This window comes from Phyllostomus discolor, chromosome 13, assembly GCF_004126475.2.
Source record: "Phyllostomus discolor isolate MPI-MPIP mPhyDis1 chromosome 13, mPhyDis1.pri.v3, whole genome shotgun sequence".
Lineage (NCBI taxonomy): Eukaryota > Metazoa > Chordata > Mammalia > Chiroptera > Phyllostomidae > Phyllostomus > Phyllostomus discolor.
Window position 1 is genome coordinate 41,517,236 of NC_040915.2, and position 25,149 is coordinate 41,542,384.

At 68.1% G+C, this 25,149-nt stretch overlaps 1 protein-coding gene and 1 non-coding gene across 7 annotated transcripts in view; both read right to left on the reverse strand.

Annotated features, from left to right (window-relative positions):
• EP400 (E1A binding protein p400) overlaps positions 1–25,149 on the reverse strand; it is a 73,102-nt gene that overhangs the window by 16,453 nt on the left and 31,500 nt on the right. For 5 of the 6 annotated variants that reach the window (XM_036014421.1, XM_036014420.1, XM_036014423.1 and 2 more), the window contains 21 exons: positions 24,581–24,670; positions 21,470–21,577; positions 20,213–20,403; positions 19,827–20,004; positions 18,089–18,225; positions 17,102–17,271; positions 16,684–16,858; positions 16,465–16,601; positions 14,622–14,808; positions 12,787–12,953; positions 11,558–11,727; positions 10,554–10,796; positions 8,737–8,901; positions 7,334–7,489; positions 6,100–6,194; positions 5,334–5,605; positions 3,225–3,427; positions 2,967–3,136; positions 1,376–1,572; positions 919–1,030; positions 660–803 (listed from right to left, as the gene is read on the reverse strand). In XM_036014421.1, coding sequence (XP_035870314.1) covers positions 660–803; positions 919–1,030; positions 1,376–1,572; positions 2,967–3,136; positions 3,225–3,427; positions 5,334–5,605; positions 6,100–6,194; positions 7,334–7,489; positions 8,737–8,901; positions 10,554–10,796; positions 11,558–11,727; positions 12,787–12,953; positions 14,622–14,808; positions 16,465–16,601; positions 16,684–16,858; positions 17,102–17,271; positions 18,089–18,225; positions 19,827–20,004; positions 20,213–20,403; positions 21,470–21,577; positions 24,581–24,670 — 3,467 coding nt within the window. The remainder of the gene's footprint in view (positions 1–659; positions 804–918; positions 1,031–1,375; positions 1,573–2,966; positions 3,137–3,224; positions 3,428–5,333; positions 5,606–6,099; positions 6,195–7,333; positions 7,490–8,736; positions 8,902–10,553; positions 10,797–11,557; positions 11,728–12,786; positions 12,954–14,621; positions 14,809–16,464; positions 16,602–16,683; positions 16,859–17,101; positions 17,272–18,088; positions 18,226–19,826; positions 20,005–20,212; positions 20,404–21,469; positions 21,578–24,580; positions 24,671–25,149) is intronic. The other variant, XM_036014424.1, reaches the window with a different exon arrangement.
• Positions 1,709–1,840, reverse strand: LOC114489745. Its single transcript, XR_003683876.1, has one exon. It is a non-coding gene; the product is annotated as a small nucleolar RNA SNORA49 (small nucleolar RNA).

Sequence of the window (25,149 nt, forward strand, 5' to 3'; positions counted from 1 at the left end):
AGGCCTCGCGTCCGGGACACGTGGAGAGACACAGCGGCCAGAAACCAGGGCGAGGGCACGGGCAGACAGGGCGCACGCTCGCTGACCGAGACCACGCGCAGGGGAGAGCGCCGCGCAGAAACAAGCCCCGCCCCACACCCGCGCTGCCGGCAGGGCGGGCGGCACAGCCAGCTCGGGAATGGGCAGACCTGTGCGGGGACACCGGCTCCCCAGGACCGGGGCCTCGCCCCGGGGCGCCCTGGTGGGAGCGCACCGTGTCTCCACCAACAGCCCAGAGCAGCGGCCGCGGGAGCGCGACTGGTGAGAGCAGGAGTCGCCGTGCAGGACAGCAGGCAGACCCCGAGAGCAGCCCGGCCCGGGGAGCGGAGACGCTGCCGGGGGAGGGACACGGCCCACAGGACGCCCCGCGGGAGCCGGAGACACCCAGGCGGCCTCACGAGGGTCTGTGCAGACTCATCCGTCACCACAAATCCTGGAGGCTTTTACCACACGCCTCGATCACCTCTCAACACCAGAGCGGCCAGCGTCTGAAGACGGAGGAGCGGGCAGCGAACCCTCCTCGGCACAGACCCAGCCGCCAGGAGGATGGGGGGCGGACGGACAGGGAGGAGCCGGCAGGGAGTGTGGCGCGGAGGGGGCGGGGCCCCGCCGATGCCCACCTCTATGAAGGGCCGAGCGATTTTGGGGGCGATGGTCTCCAACACGGACGGCTCCTGGGAGAGGACGACGAACTCTTCGGCTTTCACCGGGAAGCCGGCGTCGTCCACGGGGGCGCACACCTCGAACAGCTCCTGGATGGTGCGCTGCGCACGGGGACGCCAGTGACGGCTGGGAGCCCCGCACGGCCTCACGCCCGCCCGCCCGCCCGCCCGGGGGAGTGTCCGGGGGAAAGCCCCTGCAGGCCCGCCCGCGAGGTACCTGCGTCAGGAAGGCCATGGAGTAGTCGTTCCCCTGCGCAGCCACCTCCCGGATCAGGTCCTTGGTCCCGTTCTTCAGCAGCTTCTCTTCGATGGAGTTGCCGCTCACGAGCCTGCAGCCCCGACCGCACCCCCGCCCGGACAGCTGAGCCGCGGGCGCGGGGCTCCACGGGCAGCCCAGCGCGGCAGAGACCGCCTGGCGCAGCGCTGCCGCGTGCTCTGCGCGGCCCCTCCTTCGAGAGGCGGCCGAAGGCCCCGCAGCCGCCGGGCCCACCTCCCACACAGCCCGCGGCCGGTCCCCGGAGCCCCCTCGGCCGGCCGCCTGGCCCTCCCCCTCGGGCCCTGCCCCGAACCACCCCAGCCCGGACTCGGCTCCGGCTCCTGCCTTCGGCGGCAGGAAGCGGGCAGCACGGCGCCGCGCGCTCCTCTGCACACGCGTGCAGCCCCGCGTGGCCCACCTGTACACGTGCACGTCCTTGCGCCTCCCGATCCTGTCGCACCACTGCTGGGCCCGGGCGTCCAGCACGGGGTTCAGGTCGTGGTCGTAGAACACCACCGCGTCGGCCTCCACCAGGCCCACGCCGGGGGCGCGGCTGCGCGTGGACAGCAGGGCGCAGAACACCCGCCGGCCCCGGTTGAAGCTCCGCATCAGCTCCTGCGGCGGCGGCGGCCGGGGCCTCAGATCCCGGCTCTCCACCGCGCCCGCGCCCCGCACGACCCCGACCCGACCCCGACCCCGACCCCGACCGAGCGCGCCCTCACACAAGGAGGCCGCCGGGCCCCGGGGCGGCACTGTCAGCTCAGTCCGTAGGCCCCCCAAGAAAGCGGTGTCCCCTGGGGGAGGGAATCTGTGCTCTTTCATGTCCCCCCGGGCAATGCCAGGGCGCTTTACAGCAAAAGGCCCTGGAGTAAGGCTGAGGGGGCAGGGGCACGAGCCGGGGGAGGCCCCGCGCCCTCTCCGGGCCACAGGGGGGCGGCGTCCCTGCGCACGGCGCTCACGGAGCTCGTCTCCTCTGCCATCTGTGCGGCCCCAGGACAGACGGCCACAGGCGGACAACTCCCCTGCTTCCAGGAACCCTGCCTGCAGCGTGTCCCTCCACTCCCCAGAGCAGAGGCCCCTTCCGCACCCCTCGGTGCGCGGGCTGCACAGGTGCACGCAGGCTGCTGTGCCGCAGAGCGTGGTGAGGGCCCCGCGGCGCCCACCGGGGACTCGCCTTCGCTCTCGGGAATGTGCCGCCACCCTGCTCACCCCACCCCGGGCGCCGGGGTCTCCTGGGGTCCTGGCCCAGCCCCGGGCCCGAGAGCCCGAGGGCAGCTCATTCTCCCCCTCTGCTCTGGGCACAGACCTCGCCCTGACCTCACCCTGCCCGTGTGTCCCGTGTCCCAGGGACCGAGGGTGCACACCCGCCTGGGGGAGGGGTGGTGGTGTCAGAGGCAGCGGGGCCCTCCAGCAGGCTGCTCAAGCGTGCGCCCGGCTACGCGGACAGGGGACAGGAGCCCAGACTTCCACGGGCACGGCGTCTGCTGCGAAGGAGGCGGCTGTGTTCCCTGTCTCACTGTGGCCAGCCCCGTCCCGTGGCGAGTGTGTGCCGGCAGCTGTGACTCTGCGGCCCCGGGCCAGCGGTGCCCATCTTGAGGGAAGTGACTTATGAAAAGGAAGTCTCAGCCCTGCTGGCGCGGCTCCATGGGCTGAGCACGGGCCTGGGAACCAGAGGGCGGCCGGTTCCATTCCCGGTCAGGGCACAGGCCTGGGTTGTGGGCGGGCCCCCAGCAGGGGGCGCCTGAGAGGCAACCACCCGTGGATGTTTCCGTCTCTTTCTCCTGCCCTTCCCTTCTGTCTAAAAGTAACTAAATAAAACCTTTTTAAAAAGCAGCACCGAGGGGCGGAGCTGAGACTCGCGCACCTGAGTCCGCAGACACAGAGACGCCTGCTCCCCCTCCCGCCCCCCCTCCCGCTCCCCCTTCTGCTCAGGAGGCTGTGGCCGTGCAGCGTCCACGCAGCCCGAGGGTCCGGCGGGACCCTGGCGAGCGAGGCAGACGGCCCCTCACCTGGCGCTGCTCGCTGTTGGCGTTCTCGTCGATCCGCACGTAGGTGAGGTAGTGGAAGTTCAAGAACATCTCCAAGATGTCCAGCATGAGCACCATCTGGGACAGGATCAGCACGCGACGCCCCTCCGACTTCAGCCTCCGCAGCAGGACCGCGAGGGCCTCCAGCTTGCCTGCAGAGGAGCGGCACGGGCGTCTCACCGCCCCGCCCTGCCCCGCCCCCCCCCCCCCCCACGGGGCCTGCGCCCGGCCCCCCCGCACCTGAGTCACACTGCACCAGCCTCAGCTCGGGGAACCGCAGCGAGCGCAGCGCTGTCGCCTGCTGCAGCTGCTGGGCGCAGGGCGCCGCCTGCTCCCGCAGACGGTGCCTGAGGATCCGCATTCTGTGGCTGTAGAGGGAGGGAGGCCGAGCCACCCACAGGGACGGGGGAGCGGCCACCACCGGCGGGATCACGCACGCCACCCTGGGAGACAGAAAGCAGGCTCGTCACCTGTGGCGCCCTGGTGTCTGCCCCGTGGAGCCCCTGGTGTCTGCCCCTTGGAGGCCCTGGTGTCTGCCCCGTGGAGCCCCTCAGACGGTCAGAGTCACTGTGGGGGACGGGCCTGTGCCCCCCCCCCCCCCCCCCCCCCCCCGTCACAGCAACCACAGGAACAGGTCGGGACAGCCCTGGCCCGCGAGGGCTGCCCGGGCAGACACACTGCCTGCTCCCTGTGAAGGACACGTCTCCCGGTGGGAGTTCTGGGACTGGGAGGGAGCTGGCCCGACACCCACCTCCTGGCCCCCAAACGGCCACCTGCACCAGCAAAGCCTTTGCCCTGGAGTCAGCCCAGGCTGGGTTCCCGTGATTTGCTACCGACGGCACGCAAGCCGAAAGCCACCCAGCAGCCAGACCCTGATGACCGAAACCCAAGGACTAAACGGACAGGGAGCTCCTCCGTGTTCAGGGAGGGACAGGCAGGCTCCGTGCTGCCTGGTGCCGGCTCTCCCCACCGTGGCGCAGACGCCCAGCACAGCCCCAGCCCAACTCCCAGCAGCCGTTTCGTGGGCAGCGACAAGCTGCTTCTAACGTCGCCCTCGAGGCAAAGGTGCGGGACAGCCGCACGCGCTGCAGGAGAACAGAGTCTGAGGACCAGCGTCCCCCGACTCCACGGCCCCGACCACGAGGACACAGGGGCGGGGACACAGCGGCACCGATGGAGGACGAGCAGGGAGCTCGGAAACTGACCCCCCTAATCACGGCCAGCTGACCCTCGGCAGAGGCGCTCAACTGACGCTGCGACAGAGAAGGGGTCTTCTCAGCCAACGGTGCTGGCACCGGACGTCACATGCAAACCACGGGCCCTCGAACAGACCCCGCACCATCCCACACACTGACTCCCGTGGGTCCCAGGCCTAAACAGAAACTGCACAAGGATGGAACATTCAAGAAAGCCTGGATGACCCTGGGTTGGGCGGCGACTCTTCAGATACAACGCCAAAGACACAGTCCGTGAAAGAAAGAATCGATAAGCTGGACTTCGTTAAGATTAAAAGCTTCTGTTCTGCAAAGGCTGCTGTCGAGAGAATGAGAACAAAAGCCACAGACGGAAACAAAATATCTGCCAGGACGCACCCAGTAAAGGACCGTTGTCCCGCGTGTGCAAAGGACCCGTAAGACCCGACAGGAAGAGAACCACCTGATTAAGAACCGGCCCGAAGACCTGGACGGGCCGCTCCCCAGGGACGGTGTGCGGACGCAGAAGAGCCAGTGCACAGGCGCTCCCCGTCACACTGCCGTCAGGAAGAAGCCCAGAGTGAGCCACGAGACGCCAGCGCACACCTGTCAAACGGCCAGGCGCCAGCACGGGCCTCGCGGAGCGCGGGGAGGCTGGGGGGAGGCCGGAGCCCCCCCTCGCTGCTGGAGGGAGCAGGTGGGCAGCTGCTCAGGAAGGCGGCCGGCTTGTCCCGCGCACACCCAAACCCAAACGCACTCTCACCGCGCGGTCCGGCAGGGCCGCTCCGTGGGCGTGCACGCAGAGGAGCGGGAGATGCATGCCCGCACGAACGCCCGCGCACACGTCGGGGCGGCGCCGTGCCCGACCGCCAGGGCCTGGAGCCAGCAAGGCGTCCTCCAGCAGGCGGAGCGAGGCGAGCCGGGGCCCGCCCGGACTGCGGAGTGCCCCTCAGCTAACGAGAAATGGGCTACGGAGGCACGAGAAGGTGAGGAGCCCCACCTGCACCTCCCGCAGGGAAAGGGCCGTCTCAGAGGCTGCGTGGCCCCAGCCAACCTCAGGGCGCATCCCAGGAAAGGCCCAACGGTGGGAAAGGCCGAAGAGCAGGGGTTGCCGGGGTCGGGGGGGAGGGGCGGACAGGCGAGCTCAGGGGCTCACCTGTCGATGACGTCCTGGAGGGACTCTCGGCGCTGCGTCAGCGTCAGAGTCAGGTGCTTCTGGCCTTCCGAGGGGGACGCGCAGCCGCTCGCGGGCCCGGCCGCCGCCCCGCGCCTGTTCGCCGGTGCCCTGGGCCCCGGGGCCCGCTCTCTGCAGGCCAGGGAGCAGGCCCCCAGCAGGTCCGCGCCGTAGACAGGCGCCCGGAAGCAGCGCCGCTCGTTGACGGCGTAGATCTGGTCCAGCCGCTCCCTCAGCAGCCGGGCCTTCTCCTCCTGCGCCAGACAGTGACGAGACGGCCCCTGAGAACCCGCAGGCCCGTGGGCAGCCTGCCTGCCAGGGTCCTGAGGGCCCCTGGGTGGGCCCCACTGGGCAGAGCGCAGCCCCGGGCAGGGCCTGCTCCACAAGACCCAGGGGCAGGAAGCAGCGAGAAGGCAGGCGAAGTGAATCGAGGCAGTGAGCGCTTCGTGCGCCTGGGGGTGGGCAGGAGAGCGTGACAGTGTGTGAGGAGCCCGGCTGCGTCTCACCGGGGAAGGACTCTCAGGGGACTCATCAGGGCACACGGGCGAGTGGCCCATGACACGGGCAACAGTGCGGGGGGGGGGGGGGGGGAGACGGGGACGACTGTGATGGAGGACGACAGAGAACGGTCACGAGGAGGAAGAGCGTTCCCAGGCTGGCGGCCTGCAGAGACGTGCTGCCGAGGTGTGTGTGTGTGTGGGGGGGGGGGGGGGTTCCCTGAGCCGGGGGCTCCCCGCGCTGCCCGCACCTGGGTCGGCCCCCCGAGGGGCGAGGCTGGTTTGGAGGCCATCCCGGGTTCTCCCGCGGTCAGGGGGTGCACTGCCACTCGGCCGGGCACGCCGACTGCAAATCAAAACCACGGCTGGCAACGCGGCGTCGGCCCTCAGCCGCCCCACAGACCCGCCCCCTCCACGGTGGGCGCTCGGGGTCAGCACCGCTGCCCGCCGGTGCAGGTCCGGACGGGCACACTCAGGCTGGGACTGGTCAGCACCAGCAGTGCAGCGCCCCTGCCCTCCAGCCACCCTGGGCCAAGGCACCAGTCCGCCTCTTCCCTGAGGCCAGTGCCCATGGGCACCACAGTCAGGGCCGTCCTCGTGGCCGTCAGGCCCCAAGGGCCAGGGGTCAGCACTGCCCTCCAGGGCAGCACAGGGCGGCCCGGGGAGCAGCCAGGGCCATGCTGCCTGGCAGACCTGTGCCCAGGGGCCAGCTCACAGTGGCCTGAGGCAGGAGGGCCCAGCAGAGGGGAGCCAGGGGGTTCAGGGAGGGGGTAACACCTGAGAACATGGGCCCCCCAAGCTCCCACGCCGCCTCCCCCCGGGGGAAGCCACAGAGGCCATCGTTAAACGGACTGTGGGACCCCGGCCAGCTCCTCGGCCCAGGGACAGCCGAAAGGCAGCTGTCCCGGCCGTGAGCCTGCACCGTGAACGGCTGGCTTCTGGCCGCACACAGCTGCTCGGCACTGCCTGCCCCGAGACCCGCACGCCCGCCCGGCACCAGGGAGGCCTGCGTCGCGGGGACTCCACAGATGGGCCCCCTGGGGTCCGGCACACCCATGTCTTTGGAGCCGGCAAGCAGCGACACGCTTTCTGCCTTCTGTCTTTTCTAGGATGTCGCACAGCTGGACTCACACTCAGCTCCCCGCACGGCAGCAGGGCTGCGGGGGTGAGGCCGAAGCGTGGCCGGGGAGCTGGCCATGGACAGGGCAAGAGGCAGCACGGGCCAGGCCAGAGGGAGGAGGGCTAAGGCCTGCCTCACTGCCTGCCCCGGGGGAGTCCTAGCACCGAAACCGACACCTAAGGTGGGCAGAGGCTGGCGATGGCCAGTGACTCCGGGAGCAGGAGAGAAAGGGAACAAGCCAAGCGGCCGTGGCCGCAGCGGGGCTTTCAGGCTCTGAGGCCCCCCCACCCCCCCGATACCTTCTGGGCCCATGGAGCCGGGAGGGAGCACCGCAGCTGGTCTGACCCCTGCCCGGGGTACTCTACCTGGCGGGGTCACGGGGGCAGGGCCCGGGCCCCCGGCTGGGGGCTTGCTGCCCAGGGCACTCAGGGCGCCTGCCTGGGGAACGGTCTGCATCACCACAGGGCCTGGAGGGCGCAGGTAGGGCTGCCCGGGCGCGGACACGATCTGGAGGACGCTGCCTGCAAGCACACGGGTGCCGGGGAGTCTCAGCGGTGTGCCCCCGGGGCGTGCCCCTCCTCGGGGGCGGAGGCAGACGAGGCCACCCCTCGGGAATGCAAAGCCGACTTTACCCCAACGCTCAGTTACTTGGAGAAAAATGAAGACACTGTCTTCACAATGACTGTACGGCTAAGGAACAATGTCACGTTTCTTAATGTCCAAAAAAAGCTCGTCGCTCCCTAGAAACTCCTGACGTCAGTGCGACGGGCACCCGCTCGGGCTCTGTCACGTCCGTGTGGGGCCCAAGTCGCAGGCGGAAGGTCCCAGCGCCCAGGTCACGCCCGTCAGCTGGGTGGGAGAAATATCTAAAGTCTTGGTTTTCAGCCCAAACGCTGCAGCTCTGCGGGAGAAGCTGACCACTTTGACCTCCAGTGTGGGGCGTCTCTCCGCCTCCCTGGCTCGGCCCTCACAAGCTCCGGGAGCTGGAGAGCACCGGGCACGGCAGCCCAGGCCTCGCTCCTTCTCCCAGAGACCACCTGGCGGGGGGCGGTCACGGCACTAAACCCACGGCACAGACTCTGCTGCGGGCTTCCCGGGCCTGCCCTCCGCCGACGGGAACCCTGCAGCGACCTTCTACCCTGACCAGCGCCGGGAACAGCTCGCCCCATGCACACTGCTGGGGGCGGGGCCAGGGGGCTGCTGCCGACACCACCCTAGAATCCAAGCCTGCAGCTGAAACGGACACAAATAACTGGACTGTGGCCACGTGGTCAGCGGGGACTGATTTGAGCGTGCCACTCAAACTGCACCCCTTTCTTCAGAGAGCGGCTGCTCCATGGACTCACCACCCTTGGCCATGGGCCTGGAGGCTCTGCTCTCGAGTCACCTGAACGTGTGTGAGACCCCGGTTTCTCCCACGTAAACTGTCCGTCTGCTGGGTTTTTAGGACAAGTCACTTGACAGCAAAGTTTGAAAGTAGCAGATGCTTCTGTTTTGATTTTGAGAATAGGGGACTTCTGTCAAAGGGCAAGCTTTTAGACATGACTGCCACTTACTGAGCACGTGTTGAGGAGGGGCAGTCAGGTGACACGCCCACTACCCCCTGGTCCTCCCAGCACCCTCTGAGGTCACACCCTCTGAGGTCAAGTTCACCGTGGCATTTACAGGGAGGCACCCGAGCTGAAAGTCAGCACAGAGAGGAGCGGCCGGCAGCTGCGTGCGGTCCACGGCGCGGGCCCCACTGGGACGAGGCGCGGCGGCCTCTCACCTTGCAGCTGCAGGGGCTGGCCGGCCGTGAGCTGCCGCAGCTGGCTGTGTGACAGGGTGAACTTGTTTCCCTGGAACTGCAGCGTCACTGGGGTCTCCGGCTGGGCAACTCGACTCGGTGGTCCTGCGAGCGAAGCCAGCTGCGCTATTTTGACCACCTCGCCACCTGCGGGGACACAGAGGAAGGGAGGTAACACGCCTGTGGGAGACGTGCCACCGTGTCGCCGACAGCTGTGCGTCATGGAACGACTGAGCCGCCGCCGCTTTCAGAAAACAACTACTGTCGCGAGAGAGAGAGTTCACGTCGGACTTGAGTGGTTAGCTTCCACAGCCACAGCTGGCAGAGATCTCAGACATCGGACTGCAACTCGACTGACCGAACTACGCAGGGACACCGCCCTCTGCCCTCTGCCCTCCGACCAGCGCGTGAGCAGCGGACATCGGGGTCGGCAGGAGTCTGTCTGGGGCACGCCCCGAAGACCCTCGCATCAGCCTCTGCTTCGGAGGTCGCGGGCAGCCAGAGCAGCACGGCACCCCCAGCCTGCTCAGCGCCCGAGTCCGTGAACGCAGCTCGGACACGGCTCTGAGACGTGGACACTCACACCGCCCGGGCCAGCCCGCAGGGTCCCACCTGCAGGCTCACTGTCGGGAAGTGAGGAACCTCACATCGCTTAGAGCTTGTTTTTGAGAACTGAACTCGGAGTCACACACATCTCAAAAAGGCTGTGTTTACAGAGGATTAGAGACGTTTCCCCCGGTGGTTGACAACTGAGCCCAAATGCTGCTCCCAGGAAACTCCACGTGAGAGTCGTTAGAGGCGAGATGCAGAAGACAGACCACAAGCGGGAGAGGAGGAGAGAACACCACCCGGGCCCCTTGTGCACAGAAACCGTGCACGTGGGCGGGAGACGGAAAAGGGAGACGCCAGATCGGCACGCAGAGGGCGCCCGCTGCCTGCCCTCACGGTCTCCAGCCGCCGGCGCAGCTCCGGGGGCACAGCCGCGGAGGCCCGCCCCAGGCCAGGCGGCGCGTCCTGCAGTGACCCGGCAGAGGCTGCCCGTGAGCGACAGGTGTGAGCCCAGAGAGCCCAGACGGCCAGCGTGAGCGTGGGGGGCCCCAGGGACCCCGTGCCTCCCTCACCCTCTCCTGAGGCCTCCACACACAGCCCGTCACGCCACACACGTGTGTGTGAGGCGGCACCTGAGACACGGTGCAGCCCGTGCCATCAGCTTGGGCACTTTCCACAGCAGAACCAACAGGGTCCGAGTGAGATCTGGAAATACGCTAACCACACTGGTCACAACGAGAAGCTCTGCTGAAACAGCCAATGAGCGTGTGACGTTTTAGCCACCGACCGACTCGTTACGAAACGTCCCCACTGAGCAGTGAGTCGTCCCAGGGTTAAGCCTGGTAACAGTGAGAGGCACAGAGGAAATCACGGTTTTCGGAAACTGAACGCTCACCCCCACGGCTGGCAAAGAGGTGCCCTGCCCTCGCCGTGCCCGCCCACTCCCCGAGGGCCACGGCGCCGCTGGCCCGGAGCCCGGCTGATGGAAAGGGAGGCGCAGTCGTGAGCACACAGTGCGGAGCGTGAGCGCGGCGGAAGCAGAGCTGACGCACAGGGTCGGGCGAAAGGACAGAGAAGGGACGGGCCCTGGGCACGGGCCGTGGAGACTGAAGGCCAGAGAGGACAGCACGGCAAAGACAGCGCCCGGCACGGGGGACAGGAGTGGACAGCAAGGCCCTGGATACCGCTGGCCCGAGCACGGCTTCCTGGGGGAAGGGGGCAGAAGCGCCCGGAGAGGCGAGGCCACTTACTGGGCAGGCGCGCCTGGGCCTGCGAGGTGAGCAGTAGCCCCTGGGGCAGCGTGCTCTGCCCGGCCGGGTGCGAGGGGGCCTGGGGCTGGGGCTGGGGCGGGCCCAGGGCGGACGCCTGGGCAGCGGTCTGAGCCCGCAGTTTCACAGGATGGGCCGGGCCAGGAGCTGCGCTGCAGGTCGGGGCGGCCTGGGGTCTCGGAGCGCCGGTGGGAGCCTGAGAGGTCTGCAACGGGGCTGCGGCCGCTGCAATCGACAAGGGCGGTTTGTGCAGAGCTGTTAGAGGGTCTGAGTCAACGCAGTTTCCAAACCCGAGTTGACTCAGGTCAACTTCAAAGACATAAAACGAGCATCTCACGCTGTCCTCAAACGAGAAGCTCTGCCGAGGGGGCGGGGGCCAGCGGGGTCCCCAGCGTGAGACGGGCACCACTTTCCACCGCGGGCTACCTGTTCTCACGTGGAGCGACTCCGCAGACCGTGCGGCACGCTCCTGCGGCCAACGGGCGTTAGACGTCAGCCGTGTGAACCGCGGCGTCCCCCAGAGCCCGTCCTGACCACACGCCAGGTGCACACCGGGCTGCCCGGCTGCAGCAGGAGCACTCGCCCCAGGTGGCTCTGGACGGCCACGCGCTGCCAGGCTCGCGGCCCCAGGGACGCGCCGACCGGCTACAGCATTCCCTCGCCACCCCGCCGCCACCCCGCCCGCCCTCCTCTTCCGCGGTGACGGCAGAGCGGGGCGCAGCCCCGGGCAGCAGCCCGGCCGGGAGCCCCGGAGCCGAGCCCCACGTGTGAGCGTGCCCGCCCCAGGAGCACCCTCACTGCCACTCCCAGCCCGGCCCCCTCAGAGTGCGCTGCCTCGTGTGGAAACCCACTTTAAAGCAATTCTGAACAGCCTCATGCTCGTCCAAGGGCTGCACGTGTCTCCTGGGTGAAGCCAGAGCGAGGCTCCACGTCAGAAGGGCAGGGAGCCCCTCCGAGGTGCGAGCACAGCCCCCCACAAGACGCACCTTTGGAGTCTGGGTTCGCAGAGAATGTGGCGACCGGTGGCCGTCCTCGGACGTGGCCCTGTGGCGTGGCGGTGGCCGCAGCGGAGGTGGCTGTCCGGGGCGGGTGTGTGCTGGGGAAGGCCACCATGCGGCCCTCCGGCTTCTGGCCATACGGCACAGGCTGAAACAACCTACGCGCACGCGCGGGCACGAAGATCCGGTGTCACTGAGGAGCAGGCCCGGGCTGCGGGGGCTGCCCCTCCGGGTCCTGGGTAAGGTGGGCAGGGCCCCGGGTGGTGCCGGAGACACTCGGTCCCTAAAAACAGTGCCCCGTCCCTGTGTGGTGGGGGTGTGACTTTCACTCAGCAGAGTCCCCGTCAGCGTGGACTGGGAAGTGGCATCGGACGGTGTCCACCAGCAGGGGTACGGGGGGCGAAGGTCAACGGCACCATCCGGTGACAAGGCAGCACGGGTGACAGGCAGAAAGGGCAGACACGGTGGCAGCGCCCCTCCCACCACAGAGGGCCACCCTGTAGGACAGCACCCCACCACAGCTGCCACGGTTGGGTTCTGTCTGTGTGGCCAGGGCTCACGGGGAACCCGCGGTGCAGGACGCCGAGCCACACGGCGCTGCAGGCAGGGACAGCCGGGGGCGGCCGCCCGAGGGCACAGCTGTCGCAGCTGCGCGTGCCCGGGGGCTGTGGGCCTGCCGTGTCTCTGAAACCCTTCCCTTCCCTCTTCCCCCTCGCCTCCCCCAGCCTACGCCTCTGGCTGTCTCCAGCCGCCAGACTGGCCCCTCCTGAGCCCCTCGGGCTGCGCCTGCGTCAGTCAGACGGGTCGTCTGCCACCACGTCGCAGCCTCATGTCCTCGCAGGTGCTCCTCCCGCCGAGTCAGGGTGCAGTGCTCCGCCCGCCTCAGGCCCGGCACTGCCCCCGCTCCGCCCACTCCGTCCTCGCCCCTCGGATGGACAGCTGGCCATGACAGCTGCCTGGCCGCCTGGCCCCACACAGAGCCCCCCCACCCCAGAGCCCCCCCAGCCCCAGTGCTTCTCGGAGACGGTGACGGCCCCTCCGCAGGCGGGCGAGTGCGGAGGCCCACACTCGCGCTCACACGAGGACGTCTGGGCAGTGGCGAGCCTGCCTTCCCACGGCCCCGGAGCCAGCGTCTCCAGGGGAACACGGACCTGGTCCGGGGCCTCCCCCACGACCCACCCACGGGGCCCACCGCCCGGGCTGCCCGCAGCCCTCACCTGCTGGGCCTCAGCCTGACGGCCGGCGGCCTGCCCGGCGGGGGCGGCGCGGTGAAGAGCTCCTCGATGAGCTTCCGCGTCACCTTCTTCTTGCGCAGCCACTCGGCCTCGTGGCGGGTCATCTTGTCCTCGAGGCCCACGAGGTCGAAGATCGAGAGGTCGGTCTCCTGGGCAGGGAGAGAAGGCGGAGCTGCACGAGGCGGGGCGAGAGCCCGGGACCGAGGACCCCGGAGGTTCACAAACAGGACGGCCGGGCCGTCTGCCGAGACGTGCTCCTGAGGCCCTCGCCGACCGAGCCCGCTCTGGGGCTCAGCGTGCCTCAGTTTCCCCGACTCTGAGACACAAACGATGGCACTCGGTCACCCGGAGTGGCCGTGGAAGTGGAGGAAGCAGCACCCAGAGGCCGACGGGGCCGAGAGGGGAGAGGGCGGTCTGGGGGCACGGGGCTGCCAGGCCTCGTCCAGAGAAAGGGGCTGGGGAGACCCTGGGGAGACTCGAGCGCTGGGGCGGGCGTGCGGCCTGTCGCGCGCCCCACACCAGCAGCAGAGCCCTGGGGACGCTCCTTCCTTGGGGAGCACACATGGCACGCACCCCCAGCTGGGGACCCCGAGGACCACCCCGCCTGGGCTCCTCTCAGCTTCAGCGACGAGGGCACACTTGCACCCCCACAGGGCAGCGAGAGCTGAGGAGGGAGGACAGCGGGGGTGGGCGGGTGCACAGGGAACGTGGCTCCTCCCACCCATACACACCGGCAGGAGGGAGAAGGTATAGTGGGCAGTACACCAGTCGGTCAGCACACGGCCCACACTTCCAGGCCTCAGCGTGTGCCTGAGGAAACCCCCCCCCAAGTCCACGAGAGACCGGGGCACGAGTGCCCGGGGCAGCGTGACAACGGCGCGCACATGGAAGCAACCCAAGCATCCGGCTGCTGAGCGAACAAACAGGACGGGGGAGTGCCCACAGGGCAACCACGCAGCCTTCAGAGAGGGGAGGCCCACCAGCACGTGACGGGCCCTGGGGTGCTCACGCCGAGGGCCGAGGGCATGAGCTGCCGGCCACATCCGCGCGGACGTGCGACCTGCACGGAGCAGGGAGTCCGCCGAGAGGGCTGAGGGGAGAAGCCGCAGGGGGCACAGCGGTGGCAGCCAGCAGGCGTGCCGTTCCCCGGGGGCGCCGTGCTCTCGGGCGCGGGGACGGCTGCGCAGCCGTGGGAGTGCGGGGAGGTGGGCACGCCGCACACCGCAGGGGGCCGTGTCCAGGGCGGGGGCGACCTCAGACACAGCGAGACGGGCAGTGCAGCTGGGGGGGGCCGGGCCTCCCACGCCGCGCTGAGGGCAGCAGTCGGAGGCACCCGTGCTGTCCACGGCCGCGCTGTCCTGCAACCCTCGGAGGGCCGTGTCCCCGTCTGAGCAGTGACCGCAGCGGTGGCAGTGGCAGGCTGGCCCGCTCCCAGTGCACCTGCTGTCCCCGGGCCCTCCGGCCACTGCACACTCACAGGTCACACCTCGAAGCCCCCCGGGCAGGGGACAGGGGCGCCGGGGCTGCAGAGTCCCTGGCCGGTCCCCGACCTGAGCCTGCAGCAGCTCGCCCCGGACACCGAGTGGGCTCCCAGGCCCCAGAGCCTGTGCCGCAGCACCACCCGCCCGTGTGCCAAGCCGGCATCCACGCAGCTGCGACCAGTTCCCGCCGCACACACGCTGCCCCGTGCCGCAGAGCCCGGCCGCGCACCCCGTGCGAGGAAAGCCGGCCCGCCGTCAGCGCCGGAGGCGGACAGCCCCCCCCCCCCCCCCCCCCGCCGCCTTGAAGCTGCCCCCCCACCCCCGGGGCCTCCTCACCTTCCAGGCGTCCCTGTCGAGGGCCTTCAGGACGAGGGAGGCGGAGCGGAGCTGCAGCGGCCCGGCGGCAAACGAGGACTGCGGGGGCCGGGGCTCCACCAGCCCGGGGTGGTTGCAGATGCGCTGCAGCCGCAGCAGGATGCTCAGCACGTCCACGAAGCGCCCGCCCTTCAGCGCCTCCTGGGTCCTGCCGCGGGAGACATGCGTGCTCAGCGCCTGCTCCGTGCCCCGCGGCTCTGAGCCCCGCACGGCCGCCGCCGCCTGCGCGCCACCCTGGCGTGCTCGGGCACGTCCTGACGCCCGCCCAGCGGCTCGGGGGCCCTCGGGCCTCGTCCCTGTCCCTGCGAGACGGGACAGAGAGCCCGAGAGCCGGGGTGTGGGTCACAGCGGGCACAGCTCCCCAGGCCCCCGCGCAGATTGGAAGGGGGCGTTCTTTAAAATCCTCTCCGAGGACGTGCTCACTGATCTCAGACAGAAAGAAAGGTCCGTCAGTCGGCTGGCTGCCCCCCACACGCGTCCTGGCTGGGGACTGAACTTGCAGCCTGAGCGAGGGCTCCGACCGGGGACCAAACCCACAGCCTTTCGGTGTCCGGGACGACGCACCCACTGACCGCGCCGCCGGACTGGGGCGGGGCGGGGGGCACCCCATGCAGAGCAGGGGTGTGTGCCGGCCCAGCGGGGACAGCCGGGATGGGGCCCCCGGCCCAGGACAGGAAGAGCACGGCAGGGGCAGGCGTGAGCGCACCCTGCAGAGGGTCCCCTCATCCCGGCTTGGGGTGGGACGAGGCGCCCCCCACAAAGACCTGCGGGAGGGGGAGGGGGAGGGGCCGAGGCGCAGGCCAGAGGAGCTTCGGAGGGTGGAGCGGAGGCCGGTCCGCAGACTCGGGAGCAGAGACCGTGCGTGGAGGGCAGGGAGGAGGGGTGCCAGGCAGTGACAGAGCAGGGGCAGGTGTCGAGCAGAGGGGCCGGCGGGCGGGCGGCTGGAGAGCCCAGGGCAGAAGCAGGGCCCCAGACTCAGGGGCCTCTCCTGCAGCCACACAGGGAGTCCCGGAGCCAATGAGCGGGTGGCATCATCTCCCCCAGTGCACAGCAGCCCCACGCCCCAGTGCACCCCTGGGGAGTGAGGGCCCGGGCACCCTGGTGCCGGTCCCAACCGCCGCATGAGCCGCTGTCCTTGCCGCCGAGACGACTCCTCACCAAGTGCCATTAGGACCCGCTGAAACACGTGGCTGACGCCCGACTTGGAGAGTCCTGCCCTTTCCCTGTGCACATACCGGTGTGCACACACGGCGGGGGCGGGGGGTGTCTACAAGGCTCAGGAGGGACGTCTGTCCCGGGGGGACGCTGTCAGGGGAAGGACTAGGAACCCGTACCGACGACAGCACGTGCTTCTACCCTAGCCTGCCCTGCAACTCCCCAAACGGACCCTACAAAACACGGAATCCACAGCAAAGCCGATGACGACGCTGTTCTCCACGCAGACACCGTTCCGACGCTTTCCCACACGACGGGCCCACAGTCCCACGTCCCCCTCACGTCACCCACAGAGACAATCCAGCTGGTGGTGGGGCAGCCGCCCTGCACCGCATCTCCCTCCACAGCCCAGGTGCCCCACGGTGACTCGCACCTGCCACCTCTGCGGCCACGGCCGGCCCGAAGTCCCACATCTGTCGGTCCCACGTCTGTGGGTCTCCCGCATGCGTCTGACCTGGGACACTGCCCGCCGCCACCGCCATGGGGAACGCAAGCGGGAGTGGAGCTCCTGCCGCACCCGGTGCACCCGGTGGGCAGAGCGCCCGAGCAGGGGTGTGGGGGCCGGGGGGGGGGGGGGCGGTGCGCTCACCCGGGCTGCAGGACGACGTCCTCGTACAGGGCCTTCTGCCGGCCGGAGAGGCGGCACTTCAGCACGTGCTCGTACTTCTTCGTCAGCTGCTTCTCCACGTCCCTCTTGGTCCTCCGCAGGATGAATGGCTGCGTCACCTGCACAGGGGCACGACCCCGTGAGCCCCGCGCCTCCGGGGGGTGGGGGGCAACCGCCCGCGCCCCGCGGCCGCACACGCACCCTGTGCAGGCGGATGACCACTTTGTGGTAGTAGTCCTGGCTCTCCTCGCTCGGGGCCTTCAGCGGGGGGTGCAGGTAGGGTCTGGAGAGCCCGGGGACCAGGAAGTGCACCACGGTCCACAGCTCCAGGAAGGTGTTGTGCAGCGGCGCGTCGACCAGGAGCAGGCGCTGCTGGCTGCACACAGACCAGAGGCCGCGTCTGAGCGCCCGGCACGGCGGCTGGGCCGGGGTTCAGGGGCGTGGCGATCTGACGGGTGCGTCCGGGGCCTTAAACACAGGGGCTCGACTAAACGGACACCCGGAGAGCGCCCCCGGCTGGACGCACGGCGACGGGGGACACAGCAGCGCCGCGTGTGCCTGCGGGTGAACCCGCCGCCCACAGCCCGGGCCCGGGGAGGGGCCGGCAGTGCCGTCAGACCTCTGCAGGGTGAACACGGCTTCCCAGTGCCGCTCGCTCAGGCCCTTCACGCGCTGCATCTCGTCGATGACCAGGCACCGCCACCGCACCCGCGAGAAGGCCGCGTGGCCCCGGAAGAACTGCTTGTAGGACGTGATGCAGACGTGGAAGCTGTTGGGCTCCGTCCACCCCTGGGGAACACGAGACAAGGCCTCGCCCGTCGCCCTGGCCCTCCCTCTCGGGCAGCGGCCGGGCCCCCCCTAACCCCCGTCTGTGCCCGCCTGTTCCCAGCCACAGCCACCCTCCTCGCTCTTCCCGGTCACTCGCCACCTCCGCACGGAGGAGGGCCGAGAGCGCGTTCTTATGGCCCGCTCCTGCAGGAGCCCAGAGCACTCGTGCGGACAAGTGCAGCGGCAGCTCAGGCGCGAGCAGAGGTTTGTGGGACCCAGACTGTCAGAGAGCGCCCTGCGGGGCGGCCGGCTGCCCGGACCGGCCTGGGCGGCGCCGTGTGCTGAGCGCACTGCCTGCGTCACAGCCCTCCCGCGGGGGCCGGAGACCAGAGCCAGCAAGGACGGGCGTCTCGAGGCCCCGCTTCTCCACCACGTGCTACTCAACGCAGCAGCCTCAGGTGAGGGTGAACCAGAACCTGTCTTCAGCGGAAGACCGTGTGTGATCCGAAACGTCCTTTCACCGAGAAGCCCTCGGCAGGAACCACTGGGCGGAGAAAAGGGGGCTCCAGAGGCTCCCGGGAGCTGACCCCACACTGCAAGTGTCCCTCGCACACACATCACGGGGCGCGCCGGCACCCAGGCGGCACCCGGTTTCCCGTGCGTGCCCAAGCACCTGGGGCCTCTCCGGGCAGGTGTGTGGGGCTGCGGACCTACAACCTCAGTCCTGGCACTCACCGCAGACACACTGAGACGCACGTCTTGCCACTCTGAGGTCTGTCTCCCACAGAAACCAAGGTGGTTTCCCACCAAGCCCTGCCGCATGCTCGAGCTAACATACCTGTCTCTTGGCCCTGAGCTCCCTGCGGCTGCCCACGTACAGCAGGGCTTTGAGTCCGGGACACCAGCGCTTCAGCTCGAGCTCCCACTTGAGGACGTTGCAGCTTCTCACGACGACAAGGTGAGGGCCCCAGTTGCCTATGGATGGAGGAAGGCGCAGCGTCTGCCCTCCAGCTGCAGACAGCGTCTGTGGGGTCCGGGCACCGGCGTGGTGTCGCATGTGGACACCCCCACACAGGACCCAAGGAGCTGCCCAGCGGGGCGCACAGGCATCCGGCCCGCCACGCCCCCGGGCCCAGACGGCCCCTCCCCGTCCCCACGTCTGGCTGCCGCAGGAGAAGAGTCTGACTCTCAGGAGGCACTCGGCAGAGAGAGGCTGGATGAGTAGCTGCCAAACAATGGATGTATTTGCTCAGAAACACGGCAAACCCCTGTAAGCACGGGGAGGAACCCCGTCTACCAAGAGTGATGCTCAGAAGGAGCAGCCCAGGGGCTCGGGGGCCCCAGGCACGGCCTGTCCCCTGCAGGTGCACCATGCTGGCTCTCGAGAGGCTCCTGACCTCTAGCCAACACCCCCAAACCACCCCAGGATGTCCGGTTTCAATTCATTCTTCTAAAAAATTGGGGTTTCTTAATTATTGGGTTGGCCAGACAAGTCCGTTTAGTTTTCTCCACAGGAGACACACGCTTCCTTTTCACCGGTGACCTGGCTTGGGTCTTCGGAGTCCGTCAGCCGTCTCCTGCACGGTGCGGTGCTGCCTGCTCAGCCCCGGCGCGCCGTCCAGTGAGCACGCTCCAGCACGACACGCTGGCGTGGTCACAGCACCTTCTCCACACGTGGCACAAACCTTTTTTTTGCATTTGTTGCATTTTTACTCCTCTTGAAATAATAAAGCTTAATATGCCAAAAACGCTGCTCATTTTCTTCCACGTTCAATATTAAAACGGCTACAAAAACATTCACCACTTTTGACAAGTAGTTTAAAAATGCATGCCGATGTGACAGTTGTCACGATACAACCCAACAAAACTGTCTCAAACAAACTCACAGACAACTAAGCGCTACCAGAACCAGCTCACGGGAAAACACGAGATGCCCTTGTTGGCCGACCCGACAGAACAGCACGCACACGACGAGGTTCCGCTGGCGTGCGAGAAGGGAAGCACAGAGCAAGACGGGAGGTGGACACGACAGGCTGGGAGACGGCGTCTGCAGCCCACTGCTCGACGGCCCCCTGCTCAGCGCAGCGTCACCCCCACACCGAAGGGGCGTCACCCCCACACCGAAGGAGCAGAGCAGAGCATGCCGGCCCGGGAAGCCACAGCCTTGGGGCAGGGGTGTCAGGAGAGCAGCTGTGGACGCGGAGCCCAAGGGGCAGCGCAGGGCCGCAGGGGCGAGGGCAGCGTGCTCCTGGGCACACTGAACGATGATGCCCTCCCACCGGCCCTGGGTGGCGGCCGGTGGCACTGGCTCACGCCAGCTTGCTCTGCCACCCACACAGGGATGAGTGGCAGGGCTCGGGGAGTCACAGCGCCTCGGCCACAGCCAGGTGGGGCTCCCACCCAGTGCTGGCTGGGAAAGAGTCTCTTGCTCGTTCGTGCGACCTGCCCCCTCGGGCCCTGACGCACAGCCTGGGGCAAAGGGACAGAGAGGACGGGCCGGGCCCCACCCTCCCTCGGGCAGACAGCCGGCCTGCGCCGCGGTCTCAGCCACACGTGCCGCCCCCACGAGCACGCACCTTCGTTACAAGCGAGGTGGGCGAAGAACGCGATGACCTGCACGGTCTTCCCCAGCCCGGCCTCGTCCGCCAGGATGCCGTTGAGACTCTTCCGGTAGAGCTTGGCCAGCCAGTCCAGGCCGATCTTCTGGTAGTCCCTGAGGGTGCCGTACAGCAGGGGCGGGACGCCCGGCTTCACCTGCGGTGGCAGACAGCCCAGCGAGCGCGTCTCAGAGCGGTCCCCGAGCATCCCTGCCAAGTGAGGTCCAACCAGCCAGCCACACGAGAAGCTGCCGGAGGACAGCGGGCAGCCGCGGGAAAGGGCCCCAGGTGCCAGGAGGGCGAAGCCCGACGCTGCTGTTCCGGCAGCCGGCACCCCCGCCCCGCCCCGCAGCCCAGCGCCTCACCGTGGTGCTGATGCGCGCGCTGCCCTTGGGCAGGATGGCCTCGGCGGCAGCGGTCACTTCCGCGATGTCCTTCGTGTGAGGTTTCCCGACGCCCATCCTCTCTGCAGCCTTGAACTGGTCCATGATGAACAGCGAGTCGATGAGAACCACGTCCCTCCGGCCCTCCTGGTCAGCCGGGCTGTCCTCCACGTCTGTGAACAGTGGAAGAGCGGGGCCTGCAGCTGCTTTCACGGTTTCACGAGCACACTTAACGTTTTTTAAAAGGGAAAAAACCCATAGAACCAAAATGTGTCAAATACAAAATTCAACACCACTTTTTCACTGGATCCGTTTCATACACCTAACGGTGCTCCCTGGGTAACTGGGCACAGACCCGCACGAGACGCCCAGCCCAGGACCGCCCTGGAAGGTCCTCGGGCAAACCCGGAAAACGTTCTGCCCCATCGGGAGCTGGCGTCGCCAACGGGGTTATGGGCCCCCGGGGTCTCACGACCACCCCACCACCACCAAGAACGGACAAACTAGAAGTCCCTTCAGGCAAGTGAGGGCGCCGCCAGCTCCTCCCCTAGTCCTCTTGCAACAGGGGTCCTGGCAGCCCCCGCCGCCCCCCTCGCGGTCAGAATGGCAGAGTGGCACCGAGGAGAGCAGAGCCCGGTGCAGCCTGTGTGTCGGGAACCTCTGATAAAAGTAAGACCCCCTAAAACTGGCGTGTTCAGCAAACACCACAGCCGGGGGGAACGGGGCAAAAACCCAGGTCCATAAACGGCTGGCGTTTCTGAGTCTGGGGAAAACCGACAGTTCGCACCGCGGTCACGTGCTCCGGTGGTCGTGCCGACGTCGCGAACAGACGCAGAAAGTGCAGAATCTAACGGAGGGCTGCTCGACGGGGAGTCACGCACGTACGGAACACGCCCCCGCTGCCCCTCTCTCCGGAGGGGAGGGGAGGGGAGGGGGAGGGGAGGGGAGGCGAGGGGAGGCGAGGGGAGGGGGGGCGGGAGGTGCTCGTCCTCCGTCCCAGCGCCCTCCTCGGGGGCTGCTCTGCTCTAAAGCTGAGCTCCCTGGGCCCGGCGGGCGGCTCCGACGCTTGGAGCGCTGTCCTGAGGAGCCCAGGCCGCAGGGCCCACGCAGGAGCCGACCAACGCATGCACAGAGGAGTGGGACCACAACTCAGTGTTTCTCCTGCTCTAAAACCAATCAATCGATCGTCAATCGATAAGAAACAAGGAGGCTAGATCCTCTGAAGACACGAGAACAGACCTTCTTCCTCACTCGTCTCCTCAACGTCAGCCTGGGGTTGGGGCCACTGGAAGCCCGGCAGGAAGGCGCCTTCATACAGCTTCACCAGGTCAATGAGGGGCAGCTCGGCTGGAAGGGACACAGGGAGAGAGGCGGCTACTTCCCAGCCGCAGTGCCAGCTGGCTGGGGCACCTCTGGGAGCCAGGCGGTGCGAACCTGTCCCCAACCACACGAGCAGCCCCCTGCCCACCACAGTCTCTCCACACCCAGGGGTGAGGGCAGCAGCATCTCCATCCGGGGACCACTGTGGCCGCTGAGGGGCTTTAGGATGTCCCCGACCTCCTACCTCCCAGCCCCGTGAGTCTGTCCAGGGCTAACCGGAAGCTAGACCCAGACTTGGGCACACACGCTGCACACACAGCCCCACTCACACCCGTGTGCCACATGTCAGTGAAGCCTGTGGTCCAAACACCACGCGGCACAGGGTTGCACACCAAAAGGGTGTCAGTAAAGGCACCCACTGTGCACCTAACCCCAACCAAACCCAGAGGCTCCATCTCCTCTCGACTCCATACAGCCGCCAGCCTGGGCTGAGAAGCTTCGGATGCGCAGCGGTGGGTGGACGCAGAGGTGAGGTGGATGCAGCAGTGGGCACCCATGGGGTCACCACAAGGCTCCTCCCACCTGGTGGTGTGTCTGATTGATTGTTTTGGGGCAAAACGCCGGGATCTATGTGCGGGCCTCCTGGGTGGCTGGGGAGGACCCACAGGAGCGATGTGAAAGGGGGGACCCGACGTGGTGACTCGGTCAAGCTCGGCAACCCGCTGAGTGCACAGAGAGCACCCTCCCCCCACGGAAGCGAGTCCAGAGGCACAAAGGGCGAAAACACTCCAATCAGACAGGACACTAGAGACTCGGACCAAACTCTCTGAAGATGCACAGCGTCTACCTGAAGAAGGTGCTCCGAGGCCCCTGAGGGGCACGGGGACGCCCGAGTGGGCATCACACGGGCGGCAGCAGCTGCCCCAGGGCCACTGCCCACCCTGGTCACGGCCCATGCAGCCCCCTCTCACACAGGCCAGGGCCATCCTGGGGGACGTCCAGGGCGTGTGAACTGAGAGGGGGTGGCTTGCTCTGGGGGGACCAGCCACCATGCCACCAGCACACGAGCGTGCTCACATGCCCCACAGGCAGCCTGCGTGAGCCAGGGCTTGCCTGCCCCGGCCCGCAGGCCTGGGGGCTGGGGGCAGCCACAGGGGCAGAGGCTGAGGAGAGGGATCCGAAGGCCCAGGCCCGGCTGCTCCAGACCCCTGACAGACGCAGGGGTGCCGTGCTGGAGCAGTCACCACGGCAACACTCGCTGTGGTCAGAAAGTTCTGCAAGGACACAAACGGTGCGACCTCACGGCCGGGGGCTGACGTGCAGCACGGGGTGTGCACAGCGAACGGGACCCCCACCACGCCGTGTGCCCTTCTGCCGACAGCGTCCCTCTCGAGTCGAAAACAAGCCCCGGCGTCCCCCGCCCCTGCGGCCCACACGCCACTGCTGGCAGGGCGGCAGGGCGCAGGGCTACAGGGGGAAAACCGTCTCTCCCTGGAGACGCAGCGTTCGGCAGGGCTGTCAGACGGGAGACCGGCCGACGCAAACCGGCTGCATCTCTGCTGGGCTCACCGGCCACCGACCAGAGACACCGCTCTTCAGAAGACACCTTGCGCTACGGCCCCAAAACTGCAGAGCGGGGCAAAGGCAGGTTTACAGTTGCAAGTACGTGAAACACAGAGTTCACTCTCCTGTTACTTACTAACGATCGCGCTATTTCTCACATGCAGACCTACTTCTGCGCGACCTCGTGCGGCGCACCTGAAGATGAACCTAATGAACCCGACAGGGACAGGCGCGTGGGGCGCGGGCTGGCAAAGCGCCTGACGACACTGTGACTCCCACCAGGCGCTGTGAGCTCAGCCTCAGAGAGACCAGCCCCCTGGGGGTTTCTGTGGCCCTGAGCCCAGCACTCGCGGAAGCTGCTGAGCGGCCGGCACCGCGTGTCGGGGGAAACATGGGCGTGTCACCTGCCCTGGGACAGGGGGTTCCCTATTTGTGAGAAAAAAAAAAAGAAAACTTACACCCTTATTTCACACTACTGACAAAAACACCTCCTGAGACGTGAGACACACAGCTGAGGACAGAAACAAAGGTCTCAGCCAGAACAGGAAGACACTCCCACGAGGCAGAGCAGGGCGCCAGACGCACTCTCACCGGGGGCCACCTCAGCCTTGCGGCTGCCCTCCAGGGGCCGAACGCCGAGCCCCTGGCCCCCGGTGAAGGGGCAGTTCCGCTTACACGGTCCTACAGTCACCCTCGGCCTCTGAAGGCACCCGCAAGGCTGCTGTGGCCCCCGGTGAGAGTGAGTTTGACGCCCCTGGTGAAGAGATAAAAGAGGTTTTTTAAATAAAGGAGGTCAATCAATCCAGCGACCCTAAAATTACAAACAGCTGCTTATCAAGAGGCACCACGAAGGGAATGAACATGGGGAAGGTCCCTGCCCCACACACACCTGCCGCAGAACCCGAGTCCAGGACGCACGAGGAGCACCCAGGTCGGGAGCGGAGAGAAGCCCTCACCCCGAACGGGCAGAGGTGGGAGGGGCCCCGCAGGGACAGGCAGACGGGCCGTCGGTGGGCCCCACGCACCCCTGAGACTCGGGGCCTGCTGCAGCCGCTCCCCCAGAGCCCAGCCCCCGAGCGGGGCACCGCCCCGTCCAGCAGACCAGGCGCGCACACGCCCTGCAGCCCGGCTCGTCTGCTGCCGCCGGCGACACAGCCCCGGCAGACCGCCTGCGGCGGGCGGGCAGGGGCAGGGAGCACTGCCCGGCAGCAGCGTCGGCACGTTCCCACGGCCCACAGCGCCGTGAACACGGCCCCAGAGACGTGCCGAGCAAGAAGGCGAGCGGGTGGACCCACGGTGGACGTGTGGTGAGGCTCTGACACACGCAGACACAGCCGCGTGCTCAGGACAGGCACAGGTGCTGTGGACAGAGCCGCAGACGTGACCAGCGCATGGTCCGCGCCCCCCCACCCCCCCACCGCCCGCCGCGCCGCGCCCCAGGGCGTCTGCAGGCTGCCCGAGGCCCACCTTCCTTGGCCAGAGTAGACAGCTCCGTCTGGTGGTCCACAGCCCCTTCGTTCGCCTCCTCCTCCTCAATGGTCTCCTCCTCATCCTCCACTGCAATGGGGACCCCAAGGCCATGAGACGGACGCCAGCGCTGCGTCAGCCTACCAGCCCCAGGACTGCGCCAGCCCCGCACCCTGTTTCCCAGGGTGAGTCTGCGGACGGCGAGCCACTGAGACCAGAACACGGGTGCGGGGAGCTCCTCTGCCTGCTGGGCCCGTGCAGAGGCACGGGTCACGGTGCCTCTGCCGTCACCCCCGGCCACCAGGTCCCAGCCGCTATCGTCCACCGGCACGCCCAGCAGAGCGCAGCCCTCTACAGCCACCCGTCCCCTGGGCACAGCCCTCCCCCCCGCCCCCCTCCCCCCGGGGACAGAGCGCAGCCTCAGGCGCCCCCAGGCGCCCCCTGCTCCACAGGGCAGCGCTCAAAGCCCACCGCCCTGAGGCGCCCAGCCAGCAACGGCCCCAGCAACTCCTGGTCATGGTCGCTGAGAGTGGCCACCCCGCTCGTGAGCTCAGGGCCCCGAAGAGGGG